Raw genomic sequence first — 13,196 nt, 5'->3', positions numbered from 1 at the left:
TCCATTGTCAAATATATCCACTATCCCTCCTCTACACATGTCCAAGCCATCTCAGCTGTCTCTCTCTGACTTTGTCTCCAAACCACTCAACCTGAGCTGTCCCTCTGATGGAATTATTTGTAATCCTACCCATCCTGGTCACTCCTAGTGAATTTTACCATCTTCAACTCAGCCACGTCCAGCTCTGCCCTCTGTCTTTTTAAGGATACCACTGTTTCCATACAATACATCATGGCAGATCTCAATACTATTTTTGTAAAGCTTCCCTCTCAATCTTGCATCCTTGTGTCACAAATCATCTCAGACACTTGTCTCCACCCACTCCACCACGCTGCCTGCACTCTGTTCTCCACCTCTTTTGTAGATCACCCATTGCTTTTTGTCTGGCTGACCACAGGTATTTATATTCATCCACCTTCTCTATTCCTTGCATCTTCACCATTACACCTGTCTCACCATCATTCACAGATAATTCATTCATACATTATATACATTTTTTCAAATGGGTCAATGGGCTGCGGGAGAAATTTGAGAGGAACAAAAATTCCAATGTTTGTGTCATATGAGTGTCTGTTTCTCCTATGAAAATTACTGAAATGTAATTATTTTCCCTCTATTATCAGTCATGGGTCGTCCTTTCACTATTTTCCTTATCTGAGTTAAAATCTGTTAAAATGCATTTTCACTATTTCTCTCTCTCTCTCTCTCTGTTACTCAGACGACCTCTCTTGGATAAACACTGGTACGTTGCTTTAGGCTCAGTAAACAATTTTTAAACAGACATGTATAATCATGTTAAGCCACAATACATAACATGAAGGTTTATAATAATAATTTATTAATTATTTAAGTATTTCTTAGATCACTAAACACATCTAAGTCTAAAAGTAAAGCCTTATTATTAAGACTTACTAAGTATTGATTTCTGTTCATTTATGATATGTCACATGAAAATTCAAGTTTATATTTAGGCCTCTGAAATATAAACATACCCCATTAGAAATTGTTATTTAACAATAATCGCCACTTATGACAAAATATATATTTATGCTGCTCTGCAGGTTTACTGGTTCCCATACTGGTGAGCTGTACACTGGGACTTGTTTTCATTGTCACCTTGATGTGCTGCATATTAAGGCAAAAAAGGTAGGTAAAGGGCAAAATCACAGAAAACATCCCTTGCTGAACAATAACTTATTGTATGCATTTTGTTTTTTAACTAAACCACATCTGCTCTGCTTGATTATTTCCATTCCTTGAACAATGTTGTCAAGGCGCTCAAACCTGGTTTGCCCCACACTTTTTAAGGAAGTCTAAATATCTAAGTACAACAAGAATTTGACTGGCTTTTTATATGACTGGATATGGAGCCTGGAATACAAGGTACACAAGACTATGTAAATTTGACACATTGAGACAGATTGCTTTAACTGACAATCAAATATAGAGTTTAAAAGTCCAGGAGTTGATAGTGGTTGTGCCCTCGTTAAATGGATTTTATAGGTGGGAAACGTGTGTGCATTCACTTGTGCCACTCTTAGTCACTCCTTGGCAGTGTGACAACACATGAATCATAAACCCATTTTTGTGCAGTTATGGTTTTCTATAAACAACTAGTAGGACACTAGACAATGTTTATGGGGTTACTTTGTAACTTATTATGTAATTCTTGTGATACATAGTTACAAATATATGAAAATAATTGACCTAGAAAAACAAGCATGTAGAATTTTATGTCTAGAGGAAGTAATGTTATAGCTGTTTTTAAATTCTGATAACTTCCACACTGGTGAGGAGTGATATGTGAGTATACTACTGCATTCATACTTTTAGATATGGAAAACAATGTTAGTTTGAATATGTAAGGATAGGTTAGTATTAACCAGAGGGGAGAAATGGACCGACGTATCTACAGCACTTTTCTTGCTGACCACTCAAGCAGTTAAAGTGAAACTTAAATATGTTCATACAGCACTTTATTCTTTGTGTTTTTAATCACTTTCTGTACCTCAAATCACCAATTAATCTAAGGTGCAGTATCTTGGGAAAATCTATCCACACACAGGAAGAGCATGCAAACGCCACACAGCCTGCAACTATCCAGGATGTTCAAACCGAAGACCTTATTGTTGTGAGGCTCAGCAGTGCTGACAATGCCTTCCAAAACACATAAATGCATACTTTTGGAGATGAAAGGCTATGTCACAGTCTCATTCCAAATTACATCCTGGAAGGGATTGAAAGGTGTTTAACGTTACATCTTTGTCTAAATGCTCCCCCCATCATTTCTTACACCTCACTGGTAACTATAACTGTGTTTCTTTAAAGCACAGTATCACCTGTTGTTTTGTTTTTTTTTAGAGTTGCTGCTGGACGAGACAAAGGCATGCATGTTGGATACAATACTGGAGACAAGGACGAGTATGGCTCAAGAGTATAACTCCTTGTTCTGAATCACACTTCAAAGGAGCTCAGAAACTTCAACATCCTTAAGACTTTTGTCCCTTTGCATCACTCGCTTTATTTATTTTTTGCCCCATGGGTCACTTTGGAGATTTATAAAGGCATGCAAGGTTTAATCACATCACATGATAAAGTTTGCGTGTGGCTCTAGGGTTTTGGGAAGTACTTTTTTCTCTCAAGCCACAATCTGGAGTCCTTTTGCTGTGTTGTGGCAGGCAGAAGATGGTAGGCCTTCATGCTGGATGTTTTAAACTGCATGCAAGAGGAACAGCTGTCCTCTTTAATTCCACTTTATTTATCTGACATGATGTGGTGTGTTTCCTAAGGAGAGCTTCACACAGAGTCTACCAGGCAAGAGCCAAGAGCTGAACTGGTGAAAATCTCAGGTCAAGTCAGATCATGGCACCCATTCCCTAGGGCTGTCCTGGCATGGTGGAAAGCCCAACCACAGTTCAAACAATAGGGGGATAGGATTTGACAGACATCTCTGATGATAGGATGGCCCTAGAGGGATGGGCTATACCACAATTCCAACAACCCTGTACTTACAGTTGCTTTATGGATTTCATAATAAAAGGGTGCTTAGCTTCATTCAAACACAGCTCCTTCATTGTGAAAAATGTTGAGGAAAAAAAGGCTTTTGTGTTTCCAGCCACTCGTGGGCTGACCCCTAACCCTCTGTCCGGCAGTCGGATCACAAGACTAACTCCCCAGCACTCCTGATAGCTTCTTAGTTGGCCTGTAGGCTGTACAGTTAACCACAGGACTGCTGGAAAGTTAACATGTTATCAGGTTTCCCTTAGCCTTTCTTTATGCCATTCTTTTGTATAATTTGAGATGAGTTATTGCTTTGTGTATTTTACAGACGTAGTCAGTTCCATCTTCCTGCAGTAGTAATGACCATGTGGAGCTGTTAATCCCTGGTTAAAGCGTGTTTGTCTGGTGAAAGCTGTAATGTGTGGAGGTGATGGATGAACTGGAAATTATATCAGAATGTTTAGACTGATTAAAAAGCCTGTGTAAATGAGAAGTACAATCTTAAAGCAAAATAAGCATGAGGTGATTCGTTTTGTCACAATAAAATGCTCCCTCCGTGTGCCAGGTCTTTAACACATTAATATATTTTTTCTTGTAATTGTTACTCGTTTATTTATTTTGTCTGCTCATCAAATTTTATTCTTGTTATACTGTTTTGTTTTGTTTGGGATTTTAAAAATAAATGCACCATTACATGTGTCAAGATGTGGCAAATGGTATGTTTGTCATAGTGAGCTATACAGTTTTTTGTGTACAACAAATGCAGACAAAACTCATCATTAAAAATGTTCAAATACAATCTGTCTTACATTTTTGAGTCAATCTGCCTTTCGTGATTTCTTAAAGAATAAAACGTGTTCGTTACTGTCGGGGTTTTTCTTTTTGGACAATAGTGACATCTAGCGGATAATTCCTTCAAGTGCAATAATAAAACCTTATTACTTCCGGGGTCTCGTGTGAAGAATTGAGCTAATTTTTCACATCAAGTCTAGCTGTTCTCGGTGCTGCAGCTGCAAGTCTGCGAGCGTTTGGTTGCTTTTGTCGTTATGTATCACCTGCCTGTGCTGAAGAACAGGCGCACTCTCCTCGAGAGAGCAGAGAAATTCATCTCGGATATTTACTTCACTGACTGCAATCTGAGAGGACGGTAAGGTTTCTTTCATTCAGCTGCACTGACGTGGAGAATCCGAATTTAACGATGTAGTACAGCAGAGATAAAGGTGTTGCTTTCTGTTACCTTATACGTCAGCGTGAGTCTCCGTGACTGCAAAATACTGCGAGGGGAAAATGCAATTTATTTAGCCCATTGCATTTATACAGAGAGTTGTTTTCTTAATAACTGTGGAAAGCATGTATGCAATACATATTGCAGGCAACATTGCGTTAAGTGTCCCAGTAGTTATGATGCATTAGAGTACAACTTCCTTTAAGTGAAATGCACTTTTTTTCCACTTTTCTTTATTATAAAAATTCAAAATGTGACTTTACCACAAAAAAGGCTGCTGTAGTTTAACTGATATTTTCATCAGTCACACAGCCAGTATGAAAGGACTTTCTGATTTTAGAGTCTCAGTATGAAGGTATTTTAAAGCTTCAACGTGGAAATGGAGATTATGATTTATGATTATGGATTTCTATGAATTTTAAATGGTTTGGTCTTCCCAGGCTTTATGGAGACTCTTGCCCCCTGGAATCACTTGCCTGTTTCCTCACCCCTAAGCGGATCACGTTCGCAGAAGCTTCCAAACAGATCTTTGACCCATGTAAAGTTGGCGATACCTTTGGACCAACGTAAGTAAGATTAACAGATTTTTATCACTCTGGGATTTATTATTCCCTCTGATCTTGCCACTAATTCAAGTATGATGATTGTTGAAGGTGGTGGACTTGCTGGTTTAAAGTCACTCTGAAAATCCCAGAGTCCTGGAGAGGAAAAGCGGTTCATCTTCTGTGGGAAAGTGATGGAGAAGCAATGGTTTGGAGAGACGAGCAGCCAGTTCAGGTAACGCAGCGGCAAATTTATTTAAAGGCAAAAGTGCAGAAATATTCGGCTTAACCTCCACCTTATTCATGCTGTTTGTATTTGTAGGGCCTGACTAAAGAAGGTGAAAAGACGAGCTACATCCTCTCTGAGTGTCTGCAGGATGAGGAGCCGCACAGGTGAGTTGATCTGATCTTATTTTTGCTGAATCAGCAGCAACCACATCTTTTAGACAGCTTTAACCCCAAATTTACGCATATCTGTGTCTCTGTTTAGTCTCACCCTGTATGTGGAAATGGCCTGCAACGGGCTTTTTGGAGCTGGTCAGGGCTCTCAGATTGCACCTCCAGATCCAAACCGGAAGTTTTCTGTACAGAAAGCTGAGCTAGTTGTATTCAACGGGGATGTAAGAGAGCTGCTGACAGACTTTGAGATGCTTGTTGACATTGTAAAGGTACTATCAACCAAAAATAGTGCATGATGATACATTACTTAAAAAAACATTGTAAGCCAAACATGACATTCTGTACTCTTCTTCACAGGAGCTTGGAGAGGAAGAGCAGCGAGGCTACCAGGCGCTCTTCACCGTCAATGAGATGGTGAACCTCTGTGACCCCTCTGACCCCAGTTCTTTTGCTAAAGTACATAGTCTGGCAGGCACCTTCTTCAACCAGCGGAATGGAGAAAGCCAGCATACTGTCCATGCAATGGGTCACTGCCACATAGACTCGGGTAATGTTTTTATTTTAGGTTTGATTAAGTCCTAGTTGAGTCCACCTGGCCAGACAAAGTGTCGCTCTTTTCCCAAAGATGACCAGTTCCACTGCAGTCCAAAATGCAATGAAAATTGTAGGGTGAGCTCTGCCAAAGTAACAAACAAAACAATCCAGACTATGAGAAGAAAGAATTCAGGGGGGGTTGCAGCGATTCAGAAACTAGGGCTCTATTCCACAAAGCAGGTTTAACTAACAACTCGACGTAAGATGAGGGGAAACTCAGGTTTTCTTTTCCAGAAAGAGAGGTTATTTCAATAATGAGTCAGTTACCAAGGTAACAGACTCAGAACCAGCTGACCCAGCTGGCTGACACTGATTCATTTTGTCATTCATGGTGCCAAACTGTAGCGGAGTGAATTAAACTGCAGAAGTTTACATTTTTACAAACACCTAAATGCTATTTCGTATACTTAACCATAGTGATTTTAAGGTCATTCAGTCTTCAGTATATGAGGTCGGAGAGCTAATTATGTAACAGATTTATAATCAGCTCAGAATAAAATCTGTGTGTCTATGAGTCTAACTCTGTGGACATTAATGGTGTCAGATAGTCAGTCTCCTTGTACCGCAGACATTTACTGTATGTTACTGTAGCAGTCGCAGTTTAACAATGGTGTGCATAAAGCTTTAGAGGCACAACTCACTCAGTCATTTGTCGTGTTTGTAATCAGTTGCACTTACTGAAAATATGTATGACCGCTGGAATTTTAGAGATGATGTGAACATTTGATTGAAGATGAGCAATGCAGCCTGCAGAGAGTTTGATCGCACTCTGAGGATTTCATGTTGAAATTTGCTCACATATTGAGATTCAGACATTAAATGGTGTTAACATTTTGAAAAGTATGGTGTCTGAAATTTAAGCCTTCAGATGATTCCCAGGATTCATCTGAAGGCATCATTGGCTCTGTAACGGCTCTGGATCAGGCCTACATCCACTTCGGCTCCGGTCATTTCCCAGCTCGTCCTGCCTGGAAATGTTATGGCTTTATTTTTCCCCAACATGATCTGTGATTTTTATTTAAAACGACTCATCCTCACAAAACTAATTAATATCTATAACAGCTGAGACATTTCTTATAACATGTTTGCCTTTACTGATAAAACTTTACATTTATTAAAGACTTGGAAAGAGTTCATCCACTCAGAGTTTATTCTTAAACTCAGAGCTTATTCTACTGCCTTCCTGGAATAGAGCCCAGGACTATTCACAGCAGATATTTTCAATATATACGACAGATCTCAAGTCGGCACTGCTCTCCTCACCTTAAGTAGTAATCACTATACTTTAACGTGGATGGAAAATGTCAATGCCACTTACAATATGCTGCTTAAAATGTGATGGCCGGTGTTGATGTGGATCTGCTGTAATAAAACTACAACTCTATTTCCAAAACAGTCAAAATACTGTTTAAATGTAGATAAAAACAGAATTCAATGGTTCGCAAATCTTGTAAACCTGTATTTTATTAATGAACTTTATAGTAGCAGCATGTCTCGAATAAATTAGGATTGGGGCCAGGAAAAGGCTGGAAAAGTAAGCGGTACTAAAAAGAAACAGCTGGAAGAGCAATTTTGAAATATTTAGGTAAATTGGCAACAGGTCAGTAACACGACTAAGTATAAGCAGAGCATCTTGGAGGCTCAACCATCTGCAAGAAATCTGCGTCTACAATTTGTGGAACGATTTCAGAATAATGTTCCTCAGCGTAAAATTGCAAAGAGCTTAAATATCTCGTCATGTACGGCGCATAATATTGTCAAAGGATTCAAAGCATCAGACAAAATCTGTGGACAAGACCAAAAGTCATAATGAGGTCATTAAACAATAATGAATGTGATGGTCTTCAGGCTCTCAGGCAGCATTGCATTTAAAAACAGACTCTAACATGGAAATCATAATACTGACTTTTCCACTGAAGCCACGGTCTTGTTAGGAGCAAGTAAATATGGAGGAGGAAAGTATTGTTTATCTGCTGATCTGGCTGCTTGTGAATAAGGAAACAGCTGAAAAAATCTATGTAATCAGTTTTTTGGCCAGTCATCAGTTGTCCTCTGAAACTCAGCACACTGGGGAAACTCACAAAGACAGGGTGAACAGCACCACCTTCGGGTAGAGACAGAGAATACACAGTCAGACCACATTTACAAATTATAATCCAGGTGGATAACAAGCATTTATGCAACATCAGTAACAGTACTGTGAAATGGATGAAAAAAAATGTAAGAAATAGATTTCCATAGGTAGTATAGATTTTGTATTATTTTTCAATATACAAAATGTGAAAATCTAATAGTCAGTTAAGTTCAAATACTAACAATAATTATGATTCTTTACCCATAGCCTGGCTGTGGCCCTATGAGGAGACCATTAGAAAATGTGGCCGAAGTTGGGTGACAGTGATTCGTTTAATGGAGAAGAACCCAGAGTTCGTCTTTACCTGCTCTCAGGTAATTTCACACTAACATAGCTTTACATGTCTCGTAACACTTCTGAATATCTGAGCAGTCCCCTCCAGTTTTGACTGTTTTGTTTTTGTGCAGGCCCAGCAGTTCCAGTGGGTAAAGAGCTGGTACCCTGGACTCTTCTCCTCAATTCAACACTATGTGAAGAAAGGACAGTTCATTCCAGTTGGAGGCACGTGGGTGGAAATGGTAAACTTCATCTTAAAAGTAAAGGCAATACTATATATCATGTAAACTGCCTTGATATATTTGACATATTTGCCTGTTAGGATGGAAATCTGCCTTCGGGTGAGTCCATGGTCCGGCAGTTCCTGGAGGGCCAGCGTTTCTTTAACAAAGAGTTTGGGAGGTATTGCAAAGAGGTATGAACTCATAAGAGTTAACCTTTCTGGCAGCTTATCAGCTACATTTCTTGAGGCTTTTTGATTTTGTTTTGATTTGATTTAATGTGAATTTTTTTAAATGTCCCACAGTTCTGGCTTCCTGATACGTTTGGCTACTCTGCTCAGCTTCCGCAAATAATGCAGGGCTGTGGCATTTCCAACTTTTTGACCCAGAAGCTAAGCTGGAATTTGGTCAACACCTTTCCTGTAAGTGCACATTTCCCACAGTGCATGTCTGTAAAAACAGTTGAAGGTTTTAATTTTCAGTCTTTATTTCTCTTTCTCAAAGCACAACACGTTTTTCTGGGAAGGCCTGGATGGCTCGACAGTTTTAACTCACTTCCCACCTGGAAATTCCTACGAAATGAAAGGCAAGGTCGAAGATGTAAGTTAGATTAAAGTATCCAAAACACGGTGAATGCTGAGTCTGTTCTCATGAAAGATTTAATTCAGGGGGATCTTTCTCTGCCCACAGCTGGTAAAAACTCTGAAAAATAACAAAGACAAGGGCAGAGCCAATCACAGCGCAGCACTCTTTGGTTTTGGCGACGGTGGTGGCGGACCCACACAGCTCATGCTAGACAGACTGCGCCTTGTTCAGGACACAAATGGACTTCCTAAGTCAGTTCCTGTCTCTTACATTAACATGTAATTCATTGATAACAATGACCAAGGCCCAGAAATGATCCAGAAACACTTCTCTTGATCGATTTAGTCATAACTCTTCTTTTGTCATTTCCAGGAGTTTTTAAAGGGAAGGGTGTGTAAATCAGGCTGATTCAAGCTTGTTTAAGTAAAAAAAAAAAAGGAAATAAAAAGGATGAGTTATGTCTAGCTATGTCATTGTGTTATTTTTACAAAATAGTACAGTAGATTAAATTTCAATAGAGTCAATGAGTCATTCAGTATTTGCGTCATAATAACTAACAAAGCTTTAACCAGAGATGTCATAGCTCGTGCTCATCTCTCCAGAGTCCAGATGTCCACTCCTGATGAGCTTTTCACTCGGCTGCAGGCTGACTCAGCTCTGCTGTGCACGTGGACGGGGGAGCTCTTTCTGGAGCTACACAATGGAACATACACCACACAGGCACAGGTAGAATAATAGTTATAGTCGTCATTATATAGTCCACAACTTGTTCATCTGTGTGGAAAAGAAAACAGATGGAAAACAGGGAGTGACCACAGTAATACTATTTGTAATAAAAAAAATTTATATGTGTATATATATATATTCTTACAGTAGGTTTACATAGGATAGCGGCTTTGACAATTAGGTAGACTGTGTGGGAAGCTGCTTAGATCACTATACAGTCATGATTGTTTAATATATTTATAAGGAATAGTTAATTATTATGATAGAGAAGCTAGATAAGATACACAAGAGTATATAAAGGGATTTAAGAACTATTACCTGTAGAACAGAACGTAATCCTGCTTAGTACAGTGATTCATGCAAAGTTTATACCTTACATCTATAAAATTATGCTTCAGTTCAAAAATATTTCATGTGTTTGATTGCTGTATGTCATTTTAATTGCCTGCCTTTTTTTTTTTTTTTTTTGTTTAGATAAAAAGAGGAAACCGCCAGTGTGAGACGCTGCTTCATGATATTGAGATAGCCAGCAGCTTGGCGCTGTACCGCAACAACACGTTTCCATACCCTGCTGAGAAACTGCAAGAGCTTTGGAGGTTCAAACACAATCTTTATTGGACTAAACACTGTGAGTCTTTGTGTCTGCAGGTTGAAAATGTGTTGTTAATTTCCCATTTGCAGGCTGCTTCTACTAAACCAGTTTCACGACGTGATTCCTGGCAGCTGTATAGAGATGGTGGTGGAGGATGCTCTGAAATATTATGAAGGTGAGTTTTTACAGCTTTTAATTGCAGCTTAAATCAGCGCAGTGCTTATTTACAGTTTCCAGAAAGTTTTCAATGTTAACTATTTAATTAGCATAATATGCTGGGAAATTTCTAATTTGAGCCATTTGTATTTATTAGAGCTTTTGTAACTTTGTAATATATTGTAATATTTAATTTCGTTTAGGTAGTTACTGTTCTTACCGACCTGGAGCGCTGTGCCCCCATCATTTCCTCTGGGATTAATAAAGTATTCACATTCTGATTCACACATCCTGTCTCAGATATCCGCAGTGGTGGTGCTGCACTTCTGCGTGACGCATGTGAAGCCCTGGTGGCAAAAGGCAGCTCCATGGCCGTGTTCAATTCTCTGCCTTGGGAACGTCTTGAAGTTGTCCAGATTCAAGAGGGAGCTGAAAAAAGTGGTCTAGGTTTGTTGTGTATTTCCAGTATATCTATATTGTGCTCCTCACACAATAAACTTCATATCTGACGTTCACTGTTATGTGTGGCACTATAGCTCTGGTGAGAGCTTCCAGCATCGGTGTGTCTCCCGTGAAAGACACACCGCCAGTGACTCCGGTTTCTGTCACCGTTCAGGTGTGTGCTACATATAGAAAGATGATTGCATAAATTTCATCTATTTTGCCATTTGATTTAGTTAACTGTGTAAAATTGTAGGCTGATGGCACAGTCGTCATGGAGAATGGTCTTTTAAAGACAGCCATAAACAGAGATGGCACTTTGGCATCGCTGTGTTTGATCAGCGCAAACAGGTAAGACGTGTAAAAGGTGCATATTGTCTACTACTGTACTTGCAACAGTGAGTTTCTCACCACTGTGTTGATTTCAGGGAAAGCATTTCTGATGGTTGCCTTGGGAACCAGTTTGTCATGTTTGACGATGTCCCCCTGTACTGGGACGCATGGGATGTAATGGACTACCATCTCCAGACAAGGTTTCAGCCATTGCTGTCAAATGCATTTAAGTTCAAATATTTTAGTACTGTTCAGTATATCAGTATCATAAAACTAACAGAAAAAACAAACTTAATAGGAAACCAGTGGCAGAGGTGGTGCAGCCAGTTCATGTGGTGTCACCAGGCGGACTGCGGGGCAGTGTCAGCTTCACCCTGAGGATCAGTGATAAGAGCACAATCACACAGGAGATTATCATGGATGCCATGTGTCCTTACATCAAGTTCAGCACAGAAGTAGGCTGTAATGTTTCAGAAATGTGGCACTGAGGCATGTAAGATTTATTTTTCAGCAAAAAAACGTGCTGCGTCTTCCAATTTCAGGTTCAGTGGGCAGATTCTCACAAGTTTCTCAAGGTTGAATTTCCTGTGCGAGTTCGCAGCCCCAATGCTACCTACGAGATCCAGTTTGGCCACTTGCAGAGACCCACTCATCGCAACACTTCGTGGGACTGGGCAAAATTCGAGGTACGACACTGTAAAGCTGTGTTCACCTTAAAATTCACAAATTTTCACTGTTATGTCACACTTCACTGTTGTAACAAAAGTGTTACTCGTGGATGTCGTTGTGTCATCCGTTTCCTTTCTCAGGTTTGGGGCCACAAATGGGCCGACTTGTCAGAGCACAATTTTGGAGTCTCACTGCTGAACGACTGCAAATACGGCTACTCTGTGCACAAGAACACAATGACTCTTTCCCTGTGAGGTTCCCATTGTTCATTTACAACACTCCTACAAGCAGTACAATTCAGGCATACAACATTTTAACTCCTGCATCTCACTTTATCTCAGACTGAGAGCACCCAAGGCCCCAGATGCCACTGCTGATATGGGGATTCATCACTTCACATATGCAATCATGCCACACACAAGTAAGTTATACTGTTTTTTTGTTTTTTTTCCTTTTGATGTGATCTTGGAAATAGGTAATAAGTTAAGCTTAAACCCAGTACGTTTAGTTATTTGTGTCTAATGTAATATTGTGCTGTTTGTATAGGATCCTTCCAAGAAGCCTCTGTCATCCAGTGCGCCTACAACCTCAATTTCCCTCTGAGGTTAATCCAGTGCAGCCCCGACACTGTGCCCTGGAGTGCCTTTTCTGTGACCTCTCAAGCTGTCGTACTGGAGACAATAAAGCAGGTATCAAAGTGAACAATCAGATCTGTATCGTCTTGCGTGGGAACTTTAGACTGCCCTTCCTGAAAACAATGTTCTCATTTTATTCGCTTTTTAATCATTTACCACAACAGGCTGAGGACAGAGGTGGGGTGCTCGTAGTCCGCCTTTACGAGTCGCATGGGAGCAGCGTGACTGCAACTCTGAGAACCGCACTTCCAGTCAGGGAAGCTTGGGTGTAAGTGTTTCTATTTTAGTTGGGTGGTTTTTCTTTTTCCTGTGTTGTATGAGTAAAGCTTTGTCTTTTCCTCTTTTAGCTGTGACCTCCTGGAGAAGCAAGACCCCAACCAGCCAGTACCGGTTACATCAGAAGGAATCACTCTGGACTTCAATCCCTTTCAGATTGTCTCACTATTGCTGATCATGTGATAACATGTGGGATTTCACTAAGCCTTATGGAAGTGGAATACGGATCAACACTTAGACATTACATGAAAGCTAAAGATTACATTGAATTGGCTGCTGTTTTACTAACAGTTTACGAGGACACTTTATATGATTGGTACTGTTTATACGCCGTTTAAAAGTAATTTGATTTGATTATTTTGTATCAAATTAATAAACAATTTGTACAACAA

The 13,196-nt window shown here is 39.8% G+C and overlaps 1 protein-coding gene and 1 long non-coding RNA gene across 2 annotated transcripts; both read left to right on the top strand.

The window, feature by feature from the left end:
* Positions 1 to 635: 635 nt before the first annotated feature.
* On the top strand, positions 636 to 2,496 carry LOC145429813 (uncharacterized). The gene is made up of 3 exons (XR_013910146.1): positions 636 to 742; positions 1,062 to 1,146; positions 2,362 to 2,496. It is a non-coding gene; the product is annotated as an uncharacterized LOC145429813 (long non-coding RNA).
* Positions 2,497 to 3,945: 1,449 nt separating this feature from the next.
* Positions 3,946 to 13,196, top strand: man2c1 (mannosidase, alpha, class 2C, member 1). Its single transcript, XM_026175862.2, has 26 exons — positions 3,946 to 4,147; positions 4,666 to 4,791; positions 4,879 to 5,002; positions 5,090 to 5,160; positions 5,258 to 5,435; positions 5,524 to 5,713; positions 8,102 to 8,208; positions 8,302 to 8,412; positions 8,493 to 8,585; positions 8,697 to 8,813; positions 8,896 to 8,991; positions 9,082 to 9,227; positions 9,579 to 9,702; positions 10,177 to 10,298; positions 10,384 to 10,469; positions 10,751 to 10,897; positions 10,987 to 11,066; positions 11,148 to 11,242; positions 11,320 to 11,424; positions 11,523 to 11,679; positions 11,767 to 11,910; positions 12,034 to 12,143; positions 12,235 to 12,314; positions 12,440 to 12,582; positions 12,693 to 12,796; positions 12,876 to 13,196. The coding sequence occupies exons 1-26, from the start codon at positions 4,047 to 4,049 to the stop codon at positions 12,985 to 12,987; spliced, it is 3,069 nt and encodes a 1,022-aa protein (XP_026031647.2). The 5' UTR covers positions 3,946 to 4,046; the 3' UTR covers positions 12,988 to 13,196.

The sequence above is a fragment of the Astatotilapia calliptera genome, chromosome 7 (genome assembly GCF_964374335.1).
Source record: "Astatotilapia calliptera chromosome 7, fAstCal68.1, whole genome shotgun sequence".
Classification (NCBI taxonomy): Eukaryota; Metazoa; Chordata; class Actinopteri; order Cichliformes; family Cichlidae; genus Astatotilapia; species Astatotilapia calliptera.
Note: the sequence above shows the minus strand (reverse complement) of the source record. Positions and strands in the feature narration are given on the sequence as shown.